Source organism: Hyperoodon ampullatus (assembly GCF_949752795.1).
Source record: "Hyperoodon ampullatus genome assembly, chromosome: 2".
Lineage (NCBI taxonomy): Eukaryota > Metazoa > Chordata > Mammalia > Artiodactyla > Ziphiidae > Hyperoodon > Hyperoodon ampullatus.
In genome coordinates this window covers 38,473,249-38,494,709 of record NC_136915.1, presented here as the reverse complement: position 1 = coordinate 38,494,709, position 21,461 = coordinate 38,473,249, and the positions used below count along the sequence as shown (strand labels likewise).

The following is a 21,461-nucleotide window of genomic DNA, read 5'->3' as shown; positions in this document are numbered from 1 at the left end:
CCTTATTTTATACTACACTCTAGAACTCGCTCATTTTGAAGGGAGAACGCAACTAAAGGAACTCTCAAGACAGTTGTTGGAACATTTTAACGTTTTAGACATTAGTTTGTCAGCAAATCTGAAATAATAAATTTTCCTGACTGAGCAACATACTGTTGCTTACAACTCAGTTTTGTTTATTGAGGAGTTAGTGGTGAAGTTGCCGTATGTCAGGCAGAGGATAAATTATCGAGAAGAAAATAGACATGATCTTAGCTCTCATAGTGTTTACAGTCAGTTGGGCAGTCAGACGTTACACAAATATATAAAAATATGTGTGCAACTTGTTATAATTAACATGAAGGTGTAGAAAGACTGAGCCAAGTGAGGAAAACATAAAAGACCTAATTTAGACGGGAGGCAGGGGATCAGAGAACTCTACCAGAAACCACACCGAAAAGTTTTTTTTTCCCCACTAGGATGCAAGGTGCTAAAACCCTTCAATATCCACAAACGCTGCAGCCGCCGTGGCGGTGAGATATTGACGCCCCATTGTCCAGTCGGGGGCTGGTGCGACTTTGCCCGGCTCCGGAGGGGACCGCCGACTTTATTCTACATTGCTGTGGTGTGAGGAGTTTTCATCACTGGAACTTTTCGATTTTTTTCTAGTGTCTTCCTAGCGTCTTTCTGCCACATCTTTCGCTCCGCTGTGACCGTCGCGCGTCTGGTCAATCTACAGAGGACCCCGATTTTGAGTTTTCTCTCTTCCTCCGCTCCGCAAGCCGAGCACTTCGCGGCGGCTCCTCGCGTGGCTCGCGCCCGGCCGTTGCACTTGGCCGCACAGTCCACTCCTCTCCCTCCAGGCCGCAGGTGGGTTGGAGGTGAGCGAGCTGGCGAGGGTCCGGCGCTCCTCGCCCTTGGCTGGCCTCTAGGTGGAGGTCGGCCCGGGGCGAGCGTTCGGTGCGCGTTCTGGGCCGTCTGCGCCTGGAGCGCGCCGCCGGCCCGCGCTCGCTCCCGTCCCTCCTCGCGCTCGCGGCGGCCCGGACGGCGCGCGCCGCCTCTCTCTCTTCCTCAGTCCGCCCCCGTCGGCCCTCGCGGCGCGCGCACCGGACCGGCCTAGGCTCCACACTCAGGCCGGCAGGCTCGCGGGTTTGCTCGCCCCGCCCCCCCCGCCCCCACCCCGGCGCCGCAGCTGGGCGCTTGCGCGGGGCGCGTGGCCGTGGCCAGGGTCTCCGCCGCAGCCGGTGCAGCCGCCGCTGCCGCCGCTGCCTCCGCCTCAGTCAGTCAGTCAGTCCCCAGCAATGGCGGAAGGAGGTGAGCGAGAGGAGCTGCTCTCTCCACCGCCGGTCTCTCCGGCCAAGCGCCTGTGCTCGTGGCCCAGTCCGCAGGCTCACCACCCTCGCGGTTCGCCCGGGGCGGCCGGCGGCGGGGTGGGGGGCGTCGGCGGCAGCTGCCTGCCCCTGGGGGCCCGCCCCCACCTGCAGCCCGAGTCCTTACTGGACTGTGCCGCCAAGACGGTTGCGGAAAAGTGGGCGTACGAGCGGGTGGAGGAGCGCTTCGAGCGGATCCCGGAGCCCGTGCAGCGCCGCATCGTCTACTGGTCCTTTCCGCGGAATGAGCGGGAGATCTGCATGTACTCCAGCTTCCAGTACCGCGGCGGCCCTGGCGCCGGCTCGGCTGGCGGCGCCGCGGGGGCTTCGCCGGCCGAAGAGGGGCCGCCACCACCCCCCGGGGCCGCCGCTCCGGCCGGCTCCGCCCCCGGGGCCGCCGCGGCGGGGGCGTCCCCCGGACTGGGCTCAGGGGCAGGAGCCGCCGGCGGCGGTGGTGGCGAGGGGCTGCCGTTCCGCCGGGGCATCCGTCTGCTGGACAGCGGCTCCGTGGAGAATGTGCTGCAAGTCGGTAGGTGCTCGCTTGACTCCTCTCGGGTCCCCGGCTTCCTCTTCCGCAGGTGCCTTCTCTTTGCACAAGCCCTGGGCCAAGACCCCGGCTTTCTGCCCAACTCCTGTTCTCCCGTGAAAGGACAAACTAGTCACATAAAAAACTTTTCTTAACGTTTCGTTCAGGTCCACTGCTGCTCTTTCCTCCACCAGCCCTGTACCCGCTTTTCTTTTTGTTTGAAGATTGAATAGATCTCTTTTTTACTCTTCGTTCTACACCCCAGGCCAAGGCAAGAAGGATGGGGAGGTATGGCTTTCTGGATGTAATAATTTCTGAAATGCGTTTTTCTAATTTAAGTTTAGAGAGGAGAGAATTGTTAGTGAATCTGGAGCAAGCGGTCTTGCAGGGAATGTTTGAGGGACAGGCTGTCAATCTAGTCTTCGCAGATTGAAGCTGGGTATAATTAACTTTAAAAATGGAAAAAATCAACAAAATACTGTGCATTTCAGACAATTTTAATTACCTGCTTTAATATTTCCCCCCCTGGACCAGTGATACTTGGGAATCTAGGCTGTGGACTTAACAATAACCGAAGATGGAAATGTGACAGCTTCTCTTTTCCACACTCCCACCCAAGGAAAAAAAAAGGCACAATCTGGAGTGGGGGTGGGGTCTATCTTCCTTGTCAGACTGGGGTAAATCAAAAGCTGGTCACATTGGGTTTTTCAAATGCTTCTCATTTAACAAGTCTTCAAATTTGCTTTTGTTTTATCTTTTTGTTTGTGTGAAAATGAAAAGAATTTCTTTCTCTTGTACTCCTCCAGAGCTTCTAGTCAGTTTGTTCATCTTATTAAATATACAAATACAGTAGTCCTGATTTGTGGAATGGTTAGGAAGAAAGGGGGAAAAATGACATTGTTTAACATTGACTTGCTATGTGGGAAATTAAAACACTGATTTTTTTTTTCTATTTGGACTGTTATAGCATTTTGGAAGTGCATCTTATCTTTATGCGTTTTATTGTACAGCATATGCTCATATTTATTGAAAAAATATTGATTTTTGAAAGGAGTTGGAGAGATGTTGTTTTTAGAATTAAACAAGCACAGGAACACACATACACAGGAACTCTAGACATCTAGCTGTCTTCTCCCCAGGTAAAACTGACATATTTGAAATTTTCTTTTCATTTTAAGAGTAGTACATTGTGGTGTTTCATATAAGGTAGTCTACTTCTGATTATTGAGAGTCACTGAACTCTGTTTCTTTTTAAAACAACATATACCACAATTTGTTTTGCAAATGTGAAGTGTAAATTTATCTAAATTTATCCTGTGTCAGAATATAGTGACAGTGAGTTGAGAAAGTTTTGTTTATTTGAGGCTAGTCCTTTGTGTGTTTGTGTGTATTTTTGAAATAATTAATTGAATAATCAGATAATTAAGGTGTACAGCTTCAATACTGAAAACATACAAATGAATATAGGCGTTTCTTTATTCGTCTGTAGACCTTATTCTTTGTATGAGTTTCTATCAGTTAACTTTTAAGATTCTTGTTTAAAATATTTTGAATTGAAAAGTGTCAATTTAAGTGGTCATTTTATAGTAAGAATTATTGGGTTTGAAAGAATTTTCAAACTTTGAGGGGGCAGATGAGAGAGAGGAAGAGTTTTAAAGAGGTATATATTTTGAAAGTGACTATAATGTCAAGTTACAAATGAAATCACATTTTGTGGGTGATCCAGGTCATGTTTAAATCAGATATTTTTCTTTTATAATAAGATAGTTGGCATGCTTATTAGGGTGATGAGCTCTTGTATGATAGTTTTAGGGACTGGAGAAAGGACATATTTAAGCATATTTTCTGATTCTTACTTTGGATTTCATAGATGAAGGTATGAGAATGAATTAATCACTTTTAAGTAGTGCTATTTGAGAACCATGAGCTGTGTAATCTTTATTTTTCTGACTTTAATTTATGCTAGTAAGTGTGGAAGAGAAGGATATTCCATTCTCTATCTTTCTGAGTTCTGTATCTTGGCATGAACCATCTTTTAATATGTAAAGTTAGAGACCCATCCCTCATCTCTTAAACCTAAAATGTGAGTATGTGACTTAATCTAGATGATAGGTTTTATAAAAGTATTGCCAAGAGATGAGTGAAAAAGTGATTTGTATGTAGCAAGATGGTAATCATGTTCTTCACTTTATAACTTCACTTCAAACTCAATATAATTACTCAGTGGTATTAATAAAAATTCTACATATTTCCTTACTGTGTCCAAGCCATAGTTGTAACCTCAGAATTGGGAAGTTACTAAAGGCTGATACTTTAGGAAGGAAGGGATGTTAGGGTATTTCTATAACAACATCTTTTAAAGAAAAGATTCATAAGGGGATTTAAATAAGGAAAACAAGAATACCTTAAAATAAATAAATAAATTTAAAAATAAAACAGCACAACACAGAATAAAAAATTTGAAGGAAAAAAATTAGACAACAACAAAAACTTGTACAAAGTGTAGGTATATTAAATTCGGTAACTTCTGATTACTTTCCACATGGAATCTGGTAATAGGGAGTCATGGACTGGTTGAAAAGCAAATGCTCTGTAGAAAACATCAGATTTTGTATCAGAACTAAAACTTTCCCAGCTTGATGCAAGCAAATGGGAGGACTAGGTTGTTATGCTCAAAGGATACATTTCTTTTCCATGACAGTACTGAATCAGAAGTATTGTTCCTTTTAAAAGGGGAATATTGTAAATTAGTGTTTTCATGGACGTCTGTAAGTTTGAAGCTCTGTGAATAGACTTTTCTGATATCAGTATGAGGGTAATAGAGTTCAGGTGTTTTAAGCATCTGCATTTTTAACCTGTTTAAGAAGCCCATGGAAATAGTGGTAGTATAAACCTTGGGAAAATACTTACTCAGGAATCTGCAGATGGTATAAGAATGGTACAACTATAATTTACTAATAATTTAAAGATGTTGACCCTTTTTTGCTATCCATCATATTTTAAATGGAATTCTCTGTGTTTGGTAAAACTTAAAGGAGGTTTGTGTCTTCTCAGGGAAATCTGAATTGATTGAGGGAAAAGAAGCATTAACAGTTTTTCTCTTGTATGCAGAAATATTATATTTATTTGAATATTTAGATTTTCAAAAATTGGATAAAGGCATACAGGGTCCTTCAGTGCTGGTATATCTTAATTATATAAATATCCAGAAATTACCATAGATTCTGACAGTTGAGCCCCATATTTTTAGCCTACATGTTTTCTAATAAACACATAATTTGTATGTGGATAGTCTTCAAGACTAGAGCTACAATGCTAAGTACTACTTTATGTGGAAGAAGTGTAATTACAAAGTCGATAATAATAAAAAGGTCCATTTCAGGAAGTTATCCATAGCTTAAACGTTAACTAGTAAGTTTATAATTATGAGCATGTATATATTATCAATAAACATCTATGAAATTTTTCTATAGTACAAACTTTTGTGAAATGCAGCAGTAACAAGTATTACAGATATTGATTTTTATATGTAATTTGTTTTTACTCTCTATTATTTAGGGGAACAAAAGATATCCTCATCTAAAAAGCTTTATAGCATTGTGTGTAAGTTAGAATAGATATAAAATCATAACAAAATTTCCATGTGGGGAAAAATGACTTACTTATATGTGAGATATTCCAGCAGGGAAAGCAGCTGCATACCTTTAAGGGATAAGTGGTAACATTTTTTAGAGTAGAAACTTACCAAGTTTTAAAATCACATTGCTCTTTTATTTTTTTTGATCAATGAATTCTCTCCTTCCTCCTCCACCACAGTGCCTCACACACACATCTTAATATTTAGTAAATGTTTGTTAATTTCCAAAATATACAAACAGCTCGTACAGCTTAATATCAAAAAAACAAAAAGCCCAGTCAAAAAATGGGCAGAAGACCTAAACAAACATTTCTCCAAAGAAGACATACAGATGGCCAACAGGCACATGAAAAGATGCTCAATATCTGTAATTATTAGAGAAATGCAAATGAAAGCTACAATGAGGTATCACCTCACACCAGTCAGAATGGCCATAATTAAAAAGTCTACAAATAATAAATGCTAGAGAGGCTCTGAAGAGAAAGGGACCCTCTTACACTGTTGGTGGGAATGTAAATTGGTGCAGTCACTATGGAGAACAGTATGGAGGTTCCTTAAAAAACTAAAAATAGAGCTGCCATATGATCCAGCAATCCCACTCCTGGGCATATATCCAGAGAGAACTCTAATATGAAAAGATACATGCCCCCAGTGTCCATAGCAGCACCTTTTACAATAGCCAAGACATGGAAGCAACCTAAATGTCCATTGACAGAGGAATGAATAAAGATGTGGTACATATATACAATGGAATATTACTCAGCCATAAAAAAGAATGAAATAATGCCATTTGCAGCAACATGGATGGACCTAGAGATTATCATACTAAGTGAAGTCAGACAGAGAAAGACAATATCATATGATTTCACTTATATGTGGAATCTGAAAAAATGATACAAATGAACTTATTTACAAAACCGAAATAGACTCACAGACATAGAAAACAAACTTACGGTTACCAAAAGGGATAGTGGGGGTGGAGGGGAGAGATAAATTAGGAGTTTGGGGTTAACATATACAGACTACTGTATATAAAGTAGGTAGACAACGAGGACCTCCTGTATAGCACAGGGAACTATATACAATATCTTGTAATAACCTATAATGGAAGAGAATATGAAAAAGAATATATATGTTTGTGTGTATAACTGAATTGCTTTGCTGTACACTTGAAACTAACATAACATTGTAAATTAAGTATACTTTGGTAAAAAAAGTTTGTTGAATAGTGAATGTTTAGAAGTTTAAAAACAGACTTCTCAGTATTCTAAAACTAAGAGAGAGAGACATGAATTTTTATAATGAATGCAGTGTTAGAAGACATGGGGAAAACTCCATACTTGCACATATAATAAGCTGATAACAGTAAGTGGTATGAAGGTTGCAACAGTGTGTATCTTTTATGTTGACTGTCTGTTTTATGTGAAGAATGGTGATTTATCAGTTTCTTCAAAACTTCAGATGAATTCTTATTGAAAGTGACTTTCTCAAGGAATAGAGCTTTAGATTTTAAAGATAATGAATAAACTAAAGATAGTGGACTTTTAGAGGTTATCTTTATTTTAGGAATTAAAAAAATATATTATTGAAGTGTGAATACAAAGTCTAAATTTTGAAGTGAAAGGCCTGGAAATTTACTTAAGCCTACGTGAAACAATTTCTTTGCTCTTGTTTCTGTAATGACTATTAAAAATCAAGACACTGAGACTTCCCTGGTGGTCCAGTGACTAAGACTCTGTGTTCCCAATGCAGGGGGCCTAGGTTCGATCCCTGGTCAGGGAACTAGGTCCCACATGCCACAACTAAAGATCCCGCATGCCACAACTAAGAAGATCCGCATGCCACAACTAAAAGTCCCACGTGCTGAAACTAAGACCCGGTGCAGCCAGATAAGTAAGTAAGTAAGTAAGTAAATAAATAAATAAATAAATAAATCAAACAAATATTAAAAAAAAATCAAGACATTAACCGTCAGTATCTTATGGTTGATGGCTATATGTATACACACACGTGTTAAAATGTATAGCGCTATACCCCAAAAAGTCACATTTACTGTATTATTTTAGAAAATAATTTTTAAAAATCAAGACATTAATATGTCAGTAAATTAATGTATAAGAGAAATACTGAAAATGCTGTATTAGTTTCCTATGGCTGCTGTAACAAACTGCCACAAACTGGGTGGCTTAAAACAACAGAAATTTACTGTCTCACAGTTCTGGAGGCTGGAAGTCTGAAATCAGGGTATCGGCAGGGTCATGCTCCCTCTGAAACCAATAGGGAAATCCTTCCTTGCCTCTTGCTAGCTTCTGGTGGTTTGCCAGGAGTCTTTGGCATTCCTTGGTATACAACTGCATAACTCCAATCTCTGCCTTCTTTGTCACAGGCGTTCTTCTTATGTATCTCTGTCTTCACATGGCCATTTTATAAGGACATGGATTATTGGATTAGGGGGCCTACACTGCTCCAGTATGAGCTCGTTTTACCTAATTACATGTGCAACGACCCTATTTCCAAAAAATACGTCACGTTCTGAGGTACTGGGGGTTAGGACTTCAACATACCAATTTTGGAGGACACAATTCAACTCATAACAGCATCTCATGCTTGTTTTTTGTTGCATAACAGAGTTTCATGTGAATTTTAAACTTTTATATGTTGGATATAGCTTAAATTAGAAATCACCACATTCACTTTATTAGGTAAGCATTATTTCAATTTAATTGATTCAATTTGCAGATTGATTATTTAATATTTTTAATACATGTGGGACTTTTTGACAAATAAGTGGTCATTTAAAGGTTAAACCTGTCATCCTTCTTTATAAAAAATGATGACTGTGCAATATAGCACTCAGGATATACATGCATGGATGAACAGATTACTGTGGGATTCTTTTCATGCATACCATTTATAACTCGTGTATAGAAATACGTAACCCTCAGTTGTCCAGAGCCTCTTCAGCATCTCCTCCTATAGTCAGATCACCAGTGGCTTGAGTGTTCTGCCAGTTCTGCATAATCCACTGTACAAGAAGGTATGAGACCTCGCTGATAGCTTAAGGGCATAGAGATCACAGTGCTTGAAGCTTATCATGGAGAAACAGGAGAACAAGCTGGAGATGCTGTACAAGCTCATCCTGGTGGAAAACAAGAGCCTGAGCTGGGGGGCACCTTGTATGGACTTTCTCTGTCATACGTACAAGGAAGTTCGGCAGCTACTGAGCTAGAGCAAGTGGGTAAACAGAATAGGGTCCTAGGCCAGCTTCCAGAAAGTACCCCAGGAGAGCAGAGAAATCTGGACAGTTGCATATCTTGTAAGTCATGTAAGCTGACCTCAGTCTCTTTGCGGGGAGGGGGAAGTTTAAGGAGATACTTTCTTTTCTGGGCTGAAGTATCCTACCACTCTGTCATGTCCTACTGATGGAAGGTGCCCCTAATCCCATCACTTTATCTTGCTTTTCCTGTGGTAATGCATGTAGTTTCTCAGTTCACTTTATGTGATTTGGTGTTGGGGAATTTGGAGGCACTCAGACCCTGGCAATTTTATGTGCCCCCTTTGGACCAGCCTTCAAGAAGAGAGGGGCAGGCAGGAAGGAGTGGGGATCCCAGGATTAATACAGGGGGAGGGCCTGCTAATTTAGCTCTCTGTTAGCAGCAGCTTCCTATATTAGGGGTAAAACGTACACATGCACAAGAGCTGGGGTATAGACCATAAGTGGTGGAGAGAAAAATGATCAGTCCTTCTTGGGCCTGGAAGTCAGCAGCAACATCAGAGTGGTTGATTAGCTTTCCCTCTCTGCTTCCACTCTTCTTTCTCTCTCCTGCAATGACTGGTGATCACCCCATGGATAGAAATGCATTGTCAGAGATGAATAAGTCTGGGAACTGAGTTACAAAATAAATTAAGATCTGGGAGAGATACCAGCCTTCTTTCCAGCTGGAGAGGCCCCAACACTGAATGTTTCTGTAGGGAGTCTGATCATCAACTTGCAATACCTCACAGAGCCAGCCCATTTCCCACTCTGAGCTCCTACTGGAAACACTGCTTCTCCAAGCTGGAGGTTCTTGAGGAGAGAGGCAGAGGTGCCTGGAGCAGGTCTCTCCTGCCTGGGCTTTGGTATTGACAGAGTGGCTGACAGTTATCTTCCAGCCCGAACTGGCTAGGACAGGACAAGGGCTAGCCTTGATGGTGGCCAGGCTCACCTGCTCCCAGCCTGGGATGCCCCTGCTCTGGACCTCTTATTTCTCTTTATTGGTTTATTTTTCAATGCATCTTTAATTTGTAAAGAAATAAAATAAAGATAAAAAAAAGAAATAGGTAACTCTGAAAGCATATGAACCATGTCTTAACCTTTTTACAAACCCCAAGTTAATATGATTCGGAATTGTGTTTGATATTAGAAATAGACTGCAGTCCATTCCAGATTACTTTCATGTGAATTTTCTACCTTGTGGTTTATTTATAGGCTTATTTCTTCCCTCATATAGGCAGCATGCTTCTTGGCCACTTTTAGCCTGTCATGGAGCTGGTATGCCAAGGAAATCACACTCATTTTAACATTAGCTTTAGCATTATATTATCATATGCTAAATTACTCTGATACTTTTCATAATCACATGTAGCCAACTGATTAATTTTTGGTTCTCAGTATTGAGAAATATTGTCCTCCCTCTTAGAATGTATAATGTGATATGCTGTAAATTGGTACTCAGTACATGCTTATTGAATGAATGAGTAAACTGTTGTATAATTTAAAAAATATTTATGTAGTATGGAAATCTCTCTTCCTTGATTTATATGTAACTGGAGCCTAGGAGATATACTGGCAAGATATAGAAATAAAATAAAGATGTAATTTCTGCATGTTTTTGATTTTTAAAACATATAGATTAAAAAATACCATTGAAGGTTATTATTATATATATATATATATATATATACTTTTTTTTTTTTTTTTTTGGCGGTACGTGGGCCTCTCACTGTTGTGGCCTCTCCCCATTGCGGAGCACAGGCTCCGGACGCGCAGGCCCAGTGGCCATGGCTCACGGGCCCAGCTGCTCCGCGGCATGTAGGATCTTCCTGGACCAGGGCGCGAACCTGTGTCCCCTGCATTGGCAGGCGGACTTTCAACCACTGCGCCACCAGGGAAGCCCGAAGGTTATTATTAACTAGTTCTTGGTTCATTCATTGAACATTTAGCCACTTGTTTTGTGTAAAGCTCAGTAAATAATTGTTTACTTATTTTGGGTGGAAATCATTCCAAAATACTTTGTTTTTCCCTACCTTAGAATACAAACCCAAGTTGGGCACTGAAGCCTATGCTTCTAGAACTGCGTTATGTCGCCATCTGTATGTAGGTGGGAAGTTGTAAACTGAGTGGGTACTTGACCCTAAGAAATTCTCTGGAACCTGCTTTTGAAAAGCTTTTTTGGTCCTTTGCTTCTTTCTCATTATAATGGAGTGATGCATGTGGTAAGCAAGGCAGTATAACATAGTTACCTTCTTTAAAAATACATTGTTGAATCAAAAGATGAAGTACCCTCTCCCTAGTGGTTTTCTTACCTTAAGAACAGTTGTTTTTATATTTATTTAGTCCTTAGGGAAATACTATACACACACTAGAATGTGTAAAATAAAAGACTGACACTACCAAGTACTGACAAGGATGTGGAGCAGCTAGAACTCTCTTACATTGCTTGTGGAAATGCAAAATGATATAGCCACTGTGAAAAGTTTCTTTCTTTTTTAAAAAAAATTTATTTATTTTATTATTTGGCTGCGTTGGGTCTTTGTTGCTGTGCGCGGGCTTTTCTCTGGTTGCAGCAAGCAGGGGCTACTCACTGTTGCGGTGTGCAGGCCATTGCGGTGGCTTCTCTTGTTGCGGAGCACTGGCTCTAGGTGCGTGAGCTTCAGTAGTTGTGGCTCACAGGCTCTAGAGTGGAGGCTCAGTAGTTGTGGCGCAAGGGCTTAGTTACTCTGTGGCATGTGGGATCTTCCTGGAGCAGGGATTGAACCCGTGTCCCTTGCATTGGCAGGCGGATTCTTAACCACTGCGCCACCAGGGAATTCCCAGAAAACAGTTTCTTATAAAGTTAATCATACACTTAACCATAAGATTCAGCAACCTATTCCTAGGTATTTACTTTAAAGAAATGAAAACATATGTTCATATAAAGATTTGTACTTGAATATTCAGAACAGCCTTATTCAGAATAGCCCTAAACTGGAAACAACCCATATGTCTATGAAATGGGTGAATAGATAAAGAAATTGTTGTATATGCATATAGTGGAATACTATTCAGCAATAAAAAAGAACAAACTGATGGCCTAAAACATGGATGATTCTTAAAAGCATTATGCTAAATAAAAGAAGCCAGACCAAAAAGAAAACATACAATACAATTCCATATACATGAAATTTTAGAAAGCCTTAAGCTATAGTGACAGAAAGTAAATCAGTGGGGCATGAGGAAACTTTTTTGGGTAATGGAAATGTTCTATGTTGTGATTATGGTAGTGGTTACATGGCTGTATTCATTTGTCAAAACTTAATTGTATACTTAAAATTGGTATATTTTATTGAATGTAAATTATGCCTCACAAATTGATTTTAAAGGAAAGAGTGGTGGGTTCCAATCTTGGCTTCACATTAAAATCACCTGGGGAGATTTAAAAAAAAATAGTGCCAAAGACTCACCCCGAATTAATTAAATAAGAATCTGTTGAGAATGAGGACTGAACTTCAGAATTTAAAAAAAGTTCCTAGGTTGTTTTATGTGCAGCCAAGGTTTGAAAACACTGTTCTAGAAAAATGATCACCTCTATTAGTGTTGTCAGTGTTTTAAAACTTATCGTAGGCAGTCAAAACATTGTGTAATATTTATTACACAAATGCTATGGACTACATCAACTTTCTTTTCTACTTCAGTCTATTTTCTTTTATCTATCTTTAGGTTTATTAATGGATCTCAAGGAAAATTATTCTCTTACTACTTAAAATGTGTGCTGTGTTTTGGAAAGGTCTTATGCAAAAGTGTATAAATTCTTACCATCAAAAGACACTTATATAAATGTAATGCCAACATATAATTTTATTCATGTTTGTTCATTACTCCATTCATTTATAAAACTTATATTTAACATTTTTAACTATTCTGTGCAAAATAGAATATAAATTAAAGGAGTATACAGTTTAGTATAGGATACACGTTAAAATAGCACTTAACACAGTGTTCTGTAATAATAGAGGTAGTTACTGTGGAGGCAAAGGGTAGAAAGTGATTGGAGAAATGAGGACAGCTGGATAAATTGTTCTATTTTAATATTCTAATTATAAGATATTTAAAAATTATGTCTAATATTGCAATATTAGATTGAAAACACTATTTATTGCTTACAAGTTAGATTGACCCTTCATGAAATTCTTTCTATATTGGCATTTCTCTGCCCTATAATACTCTAGCCCATAGTTGATTCAAAGGGGTAACATTGGCAGGCAGGAAGATGACAAAAATACTGCCAGATATTTTTTTTTTCAGAATAAATTTTATAGATTTCTGTCTTTAGAATAACTTTGTTATATCTTCATAGGATCCTTTTTTTCTTTTTTTAAAAAAATTGTTGCTTTTTTAAGGTACAAGTATATGATAGAGCTAATCAGTAAAATAGATTTTGGTCCATCCATCCATTCATTATCTTGCATTCTGTAAGCAACAGGAGAATGTATTATGCCTTTGAAAGCCTTTGGAGATAGTTACATCTTTTCCTATTCATTCATGGTTTTATTGAATGGAAGCCTGCCACATTAATACATTCAGGAAGTCAGCCTGTTTTTATTTTGCTTAAGTCTGTCAACACCTGGTAAACGGACATGACTGTCAAGCATCACCAACATACATTGATGTTAGTGGTATAAAATCCTTCCCCATGTTATGGTTCTTCTGAAAAAATACTTTTGCTAATCTCTTCTCTCACTCAATATTATATTATTTTTATTTTTAATTAAAGTATAGATGATTTAGAATTTTATGTTGTTTCAGGTGTACAACACAGTGATTCAGTTTTTTATAGATTATACTCTCAATATTATTGTACTCTTTACTGTCATGTATATTTGCATTTATCTACTATATGTTGTATTATTACATATTATATATTATATAATATGACATATGATATATATGTGATTATATTATATATTATCACATATATGCAGGGACTATGCAGCAGGTAGCCTCAGAATTCTGGCTCCTCACTATGTCTCAGTTTCCTCAACTATAAATGGACCAGAATGATGGTCCATTTGTTTTATACTCAAAAAGAATTGTTTTGACTATAAATTAATTAACATGTTAAGTATTTAGAACAGGGCCTAGCACTTATCAGGTATTATGTAAATATTCATTCACTATTATTCTTGTATGAAAATTGTTGAGAGTATTCCATATTTGTTACCTTTCCTTCTTTAACCTTCTTGCCACCTCTGAAGCCTTTTCAGTCTGACTTCTGCTTTCACTCACTGTATTAAAATTGATCTCTTAAAGGTCACCAATGACCTCATGATTGCCAGACATGGTATCCTTTTTCCAGTCCTCATCCTTCATGACCTCTGTATAGCACTTTCTGTAGTCTTCTGAACCTTCCTGTTGAAATGTTTCTTGCTAGATTTTTGTTTTACTTCACCATTCTGGTTTTCCTTCTACCTTCCTTCTTTATTCTCTTACCCCACAAAAGTAGGATTATCTTCTTGCCCCAAGTTTTCTAATTAAGCAATCTTATTTATTTCTACAGCTTCAATAACTATTTTAAGAACATAAGTTAGGGGCTTCCCTGGTGGCGCAGTGGTTGAGAGTCCGCCTGCCAATGCAGCGGACACGGGTTCGTGCCCCGGTCTGGGAAGATCCCACATGCCGCGGAGCGGCTGGGCCCATGAGCCATGGCCACTGAGCCTGCGCGTCCGGAGCCTGTGCTTTGCAACGGGAGAGGCCACAACAGTGAGAGGCCCGCGTACCGCACACACACAAAAAAAGAACATAAGTTAGTATCATATAATGTAATGGTTTCAAATTTGTTTCAAGCAACTCTACTTATTTTCAAATGAAATCTTACATGATATTCCAGTTTTTACAGCAGAAAAATTTGAGATGTTTTGGGAATTGGGATGGGGCCCAAAACTCAGGCAGCTTGGCCAGCTTCTTCCCTTTGATCCCTGAAGCACTTCCAAATAAGCTTAATCTTGGGATATTGTAGTCTGGAGATCTGCCTGAGATTTCTCATCTGTACAAGTGTTAGGATTTTTGTGAGATTCTAAAGAAACTAATATACATGAAAGTACTTTATAAATGTCACTGTGCAAATACTATGACTGTTAAGTGTACATCGTTGTTTCTCCCTCTTGAATTCAAGATCAGCATGTATATTTGCCTGCTAGATATTTCTAAATGGATACCTAATAGCCACTCAAAATGAATATGTCTGATAAGGGATTAATGTTCAGAATATGTAAAGAACTCCTACAACTCAACAACAAAAAGCAAACAACCTGATTAAAAAATGGTCAAAGGACTTCAATAAACACTTCTACAAAGAAGGTATGCAAATGGCCAATAAGCACGTGAAAAGATGCTCAACATCACTCACTAATCATTAGGAAAGTGCAAAAAACCACAATGGGATATCACTTCATATCCATTAGGATGACTGTTATAAAGAAAAAAACCCCAGAAAATAACAAGTGTTGGTAAGGATATGGAGAAATTGGAACCCTTGTGCATCACTAATGGGCATATAAAATGGTGCAGCTTCTGTGGAAAATGTTATGGTAGTGCCTCAAAAAACTAAACGTAAAATTATTGGATCCAGCAATTCCACTTCTGGGTCTGTGGCCAAAAGAATTGAAAGCAGGAACTCGAACAGATATTTGTACACCCACATTATAGCAGCAGTAGTCACAATTGCCAAAAGGCGCAAGCAACCCAAGTGTCCAACGACAGATGAATGGATAGACAAAATTTAGTATATACATACAATTTACTATTATTCAGCCTTAAAAAGGAAGGAAATTCTGATACATGGTACAACATGGATGAACCTTGAGGACATTATGCTAAGTGAAGTAAGCCAGACACAAAAGGTCAAAAATTATATGATTCCACTTATATGAGCTACCTAAAATAGGCAAATTCATAAGAGACAGAAAGTAAAATAGAGGTTACCAGAGGCTGGGGGGAGAGGGGAATGGAAAGTTATTATTTAAGGGGTACACAGAGTTTTATTATGGGATAATGAAAAAGTTCTAGGGACTTCCCTGGTGGTGCAGTGGTTAAGAATCCTCCTGTCAATGCAGGGGACACAAGTTTGATCCCTGGTCCGGGAAGATCCCACATGCTGCGGAGCAGCTAAGCCCATGTGCCAAAACTTCTGAGCCTGCGTTCTAGAGCCCGTGAGCCACAACTACTGAGCCCGCGTGCCACAACTACTGAAGCCCGCGCACCTAGAGCCCGTGCTTCGCAACAAGAGAAGACACCGCAATGAGAAGTCCGCACACCGCAACGAAGAGTAGCCCCTGCTCGCCGCAACTAGAGAAAGCCTGTGCGCAGCAACGAAGACCCAACGCAGCCAAAAATAAATAAAATAAAATAAATAAATTTATTAAAAAAAAAAGTTCTAGAGATGGATAATGGTGACGGTTGCACAGCAGTGTGAATGTACTTAATGCCACTGAACTGTATGCTTAAAATGGGTAAAGAGTACATCTTGTTTATATTTTACCACAAGAAAAAAGTTTTACAAAAGGCTACATGTCATATGATTCAGTTTATATGAAATGTCCAGAATAGGCAAATCCTAAAGACAGAAAGTAGATTCGTGGTTTTCAGGACCTGGCGGTAGGGAAAGTAATTGCTAATGGGTATGGGGTTTCCTTTTTGGGTGATGAAATGTTCTAATATTAGATAATGGTGATGATTGCACAAATCTGTGAATATACTAAATACCACTGAATTGTACACTTTAAAAGAGTGAGTTTTGTGATATATGAATTACATCACAATAAAGCTGTTATTAAAAAAGCAAATATTCCAAATAGGAAAAAAAAACTTCAAAGACCTTCTTTTTCTTAGGAAATGAGGTCTAAATTCCTAAGCCTTATTATTAGAGACTGGGGTTCAAATTTCAGTTCTGCTACTTTCTAGCTGTGTAACCTTGGATGACAAGTTACTTAACCCTTCTGTGCCTCAGTTTCTTTATCTCTAAAATGGAGACACAGTACCATCTCAGAATGTTTATATCATAGTTAAATGAGATAATGTATTCAAAGTCAACTTGGAATTTCTTACACATTGTAGGGTAGTACTATGAATATTAATTCTCTTTGTTTTAACCTTCCCTGCCTCTTAACGGTCTATACATCTGTTCTTAAAAGTGCCTTTTCCTTATCTACTTAGTTGAAATTAAACCTTCCAGTTTAGTCCTATGCATTATTCAGCAATTGTTTTTTAAGTACATATTATGTGTTAGGCTCTTGTCTAGACGCTTGGAGATATGGCAGTGAATAAAACAGAGTTCCCGCTCTCATGGAGCATACATTTTAGTTAGGGGACAGACAGCACTTTCTACTTTCAGCTTGTGTTATAATTATTTATTATTAGGTATGATTTTCTCTTCCAGTCTGTAAGCACTTGTAGGGCAAGGACTGTATCCTACAATACATTCAGCATCCAGCACAATACCTAGTAGAATTCATAATGGACTTTTAAGAGGTCTTTGTGGAAATGAATTGAAACCATTATCTTTTTAATTTCTATGATTTTCATAATAGTGATTCCCAACAGTGCTGCTTTATTTTAATCACATCACTTGAGGAACTTTGGTAAAATACATTCTGGGGCTCCACCCTTGTAATTTCTAGTTGACTAAAATTGGAATGGGGCTCAGGAATCTGTTTCTTTGACAAGCTCTCCAGGTTTAAATGTTTGGGATCCATTATTCCATAGTACTTAGCACAGTGATTTACATGGAATATGCTTAGTAGATGTTGATTGAATTGCTCTATTGATTGATTTATACACTAGCTTTTTCCAAACCAGATTTGGAACTTGTGGGTCAAATTGAAAAAAATGGATAGAGTGGTTATAGGAAAGAGTTATATGAAAAAGTCATTAATCTTAGCAGCACTGCATTTGCTATTAGGAAAACCACTAATATCTATCCTTTGTTCTTTTTATTTATTTATTTATTTATTTGAGTAATTTTAAAAAATAAATTTATTTATTTTATTAATTTATTTTTGGCTCTGTTGGGTCTTTGTTGCTGTGCACGGGCTTTCTCTAGTTGCGGCGAGCACGGGCTGCTCTTTGTTGCGGTGCGCGGGCTTCTCATTGCGGTGGCTTCTCTTGTTGCAGAGCATGGGCTATAGGCGTGTGGGCTTCAGTAGTTGTGGCACGTGAGCTCAGTAGTTGTGGCACACGGGCTTAGTTGCTCCGTGGCATGTGGGATCTTCCCGGACCAGGGCTTGAACCTGTGTTCCCTGCATTAGTAGTGGATTCTTAACCACTGCACCACCAGGGAGGTCCCTATCCTTTGTCCTTTTTATTTTTTATCATTTTAAAATTATTAATTAATTAATTAATTAATTAATTAATTATTACATCTTTATTGGAGTGTAATTGCTTTACAATGGTGTGTTAGTTTCTGCTTTATAACAAAGTGAATCAGTTATACATATACATATGTTCCCATATCTCTTCCCTCTTGCGTCTCCCTCCCTCCCACCCTCCCTATCCCACCCCTCTAGGTGGTCACAAAGCACCGAGCTGATCTCCCTGTGCTATGCGGCTGCTTCCCACTACCTATCTATTTTACGTTTGGTAGTGTATATATGTCCATGCCACTCTCTCACTTTGTCACAGCTTACCCTTTCCCCTCCCCATATCCTCAAGTCCATTCTCTAGTAGGTCTGTGTCTTTATCCCTGTCTTACCCCTAGGTTCTTCATGACATTGTTTTTTTCTTAGATTCCATATATATGTGTTAGCATACAGTATTTGTCTTTCTCTTTCTCACCTACTTCACTCTGTATGACAGACTCTGGTCTATCCACCTCACTACAAATAACTCAATTTCATTTCTTTTTATGGCTGAGTAATATTCCATTGTATATATGTGCCACATCTTTATCCATTCATCCGATGATAGACACTTCGGTTGTTTCCACCTCCTGGCTATGGTAAATAGAGCTGCAATGAACATTTTGGTACGTGAGTCTTTTTGAATTATGGTTTTCTCAGGGTATTTGCCCAGTAATGGGATTGCTGGGTCATATGGTAGTTCTATTTGTAGTTTTTTTTTTTTTTTTTTTTTTTTTTTTTTTTTTTTTTTTTTTTTTTGCGGTACGCGGGCCTCTCACTGTTGTGGCCTCTCCCGTTGCGGAGCACAGGCTCCGGATGCGCAGGCTCAGCGGCCATGGCTCACGGGCCCAGCCGCTCCGCGGCATATGGGATCCTCCCAGACCGGGGCACGAACCCGTATCCCCTGCATCAGCAGGCGGACTCTCAACCACTGCGCCACCAGGGAGGCCCTATTTGTAGTTTTTTAAGGAACCTCCATACTGTTCTCCATAGTGGCTGTACCAATTCACATTCCTACCAGCAGTGCAAGAGTGTTCCCTTTTCTCCACATCCTCTCCAGCATTTATTGTTTCTAGATTTTTTGATGATGGCCATTCTGACTGGTGTGAGATGATATCTCATTGTAGTTTTGATTTACATTTCTCTAATGATTAATGATGTTGAACATTCTTTCATGTGTTTGTTGGCAATCTGTATATCTTCTTTGGAGAAATGTCTATATAGGTCCTCTGCCCATTTTGGATTGGGTTGTTTGTTTTTTTGTTATTGAGCTGCATGAGCTGCTTGTAAATTTTGGAGAGTAATCCTTTGTCAGTTGCTTCATTTGCAAAGATTTTCTCCCATTCAGAGGGTTGTCTTTCGGTCTTGTTTATGGTTTCCTTTGCTGTGCAAAAGCTTTTAGGTTTCATTAGGTCCCATTTGTTTATTTTTGTTTTTATTTCCATTTCTCTAAGAGCTGGGTCAAAAAGGATCTTGCTGTGATTTATGTCATAGAGTGTTCTGCCTATGTTTTACTCTAAGAGTTTGATAGTGTCTGGCCTTACATTTAGGTCTTTAATCCATTTTGAGCTTATTTTTGTGTATGGTGTTAGGGAGTGTTCTAATCTCATACTTTTGCATGTCCCTGTCCAGTTTTCCCAGCACCACTTATTTAAGAGGCTGTCCTTTCTCCACTGTACATTCCTGCCTCCTTTATCAAAGATAAGGTGACCATATGTGTGTGGATTTATCTCTGGGCTCTCTATCCTGTTCCATTGATCTATCTTTCTGTTTTTGTGCCAGTACCACACTGTCTTGATTACTGTAGCTTTGTAGTATAGTCTGAAGTCAGGGAGCCTGATTCCTCCAGCTTCGTTTTTCTCTCTCAAGATTGCTTTGGCTATTCGAGGTCTTTTGTGTTTCCATACAAATTGTGAAACTTTTCGTTCTAGTTCTCTGAAAAATGCCAGTGGTCGTTTGATAGGGATTGCATTAAATCTGTAGATTGCTTTGGGTAGTAGAGTCATTTTCACAATGTTGATTCTTCCAATCCAGGAACATGGTATATCTCTCCATCTATTTGTATCATTTTTAATGTCTTACATCAGTGTCTTATAATTTTCTGCATACAGGTCTTTTGTCTCCTTAGGTAGGTTTATTCCTAGATATTTTATTCTTTTTGTTGCAATGGTAAATGGGAGTGTTTTCTTGATTTCACTTTCAGATTTTTCATCATTAGTGTATAGGAATGCCAGAATGTATAGGAAATGTATAGGAAATGGTTTCAGTTTTTCACCATTGAGGACGATTTTGGCTGTGGGTTTGTCATATATGGCCTTTATTATGTTGAGGAAAGTTCCCTCTATGCCTACTTTCTCCAGGGTTTTTATCGTAAATGGGTGTTGAATTTTGTCGAAAGCTTTCTCTGCATCTATTGAGATGATCATATGGTTTTTCTCCTTCAGTTTGTTAATATGGTGTATCACGTTGATTGATTTCGGTATATTGAAGAATCCTTGCATTCCTGGAATAAACCCCACTTGATCATGATGTATGATCCTTTTAATGTGCTGTTGGATTCTGTTTGTTAGTATTTTGTTGAGGATTTTTGCATCTGTGTTCATCAGTGATATTGGCCTGTAGTTTTCTTTCTTCGTGACATCCTTGTCTGGTTTTTGTGTCAAGGGGATGGTGGCCTTGTAGAATGAGTTTGGGAGTGTTCCTCCCTCTGCTATATTTTGGAAGAGTTTGAGAAGGAAAGGTGTTAGCTCTTCTCTAAATGTTTGATAGAATTTGCTTGTGAAGCCATCTGGTCCTGGGCTTTTGTTTGTTGGAGTTTTTTAATCACAGTTTCAATTTCAGTGCTTGTGATTGGTCTGTTCATATTTTCTATTTCTTCCTGAGTCAGTCTTGGCAGGTTGTGCATTTCTAAGAATTTGTCCATTTCTTCCAGGTTGTCCATTTTATTGGCATAGAGTTGCTTGTAGTAATCTCTCATGATCTTTTGTATTTCTGCAGTGTCAGTTGTTACTTCTCCTTTTTCATTTCTAATTCTATTGATTTGAGTCTTCTCCCTTTTTTTCTTGATGAGTCTGGCTAATGGTTTATCAATTTTGTTTATATTCTCAAAGAACCAACTTTTAGTTTTATTGATCTTTGCTATCATTTTCTTCATTTCTTTTTCATTTATTTCTGATCTGATTTTTATGATTTCTTTCCTTCTGCTAACTTTGGGATGTTTTTGTTCTTCTTTCTCTAATTGCTTTAGGTGCAAGGTCAGGTTGTTACTCGAGATGTTTCCTGTTTCTTAAGGTGGGATTGTATTGCTATAAACTTCCCT

The 21,461-nt window shown here is 39.0% G+C and overlaps 1 protein-coding gene across 1 annotated transcript in view; it reads left to right on the top strand.

The window, feature by feature from the left end:
- Positions 1-1,280: 1,280 nt before the first annotated feature.
- Positions 1,281-21,461, top strand: part of ZSWIM5 (zinc finger SWIM-type containing 5) — a gene marked incomplete at both ends in the record, with an annotated part of 255,304 nt that continues 235,123 nt past the window's right edge. The window contains one exon of the mRNA XM_079698739.1: positions 1,281-1,878. Coding sequence (XP_079554865.1) covers positions 1,281-1,878 — 598 coding nt within the window. The remainder of the gene's footprint in view (positions 1,879-21,461) is intronic.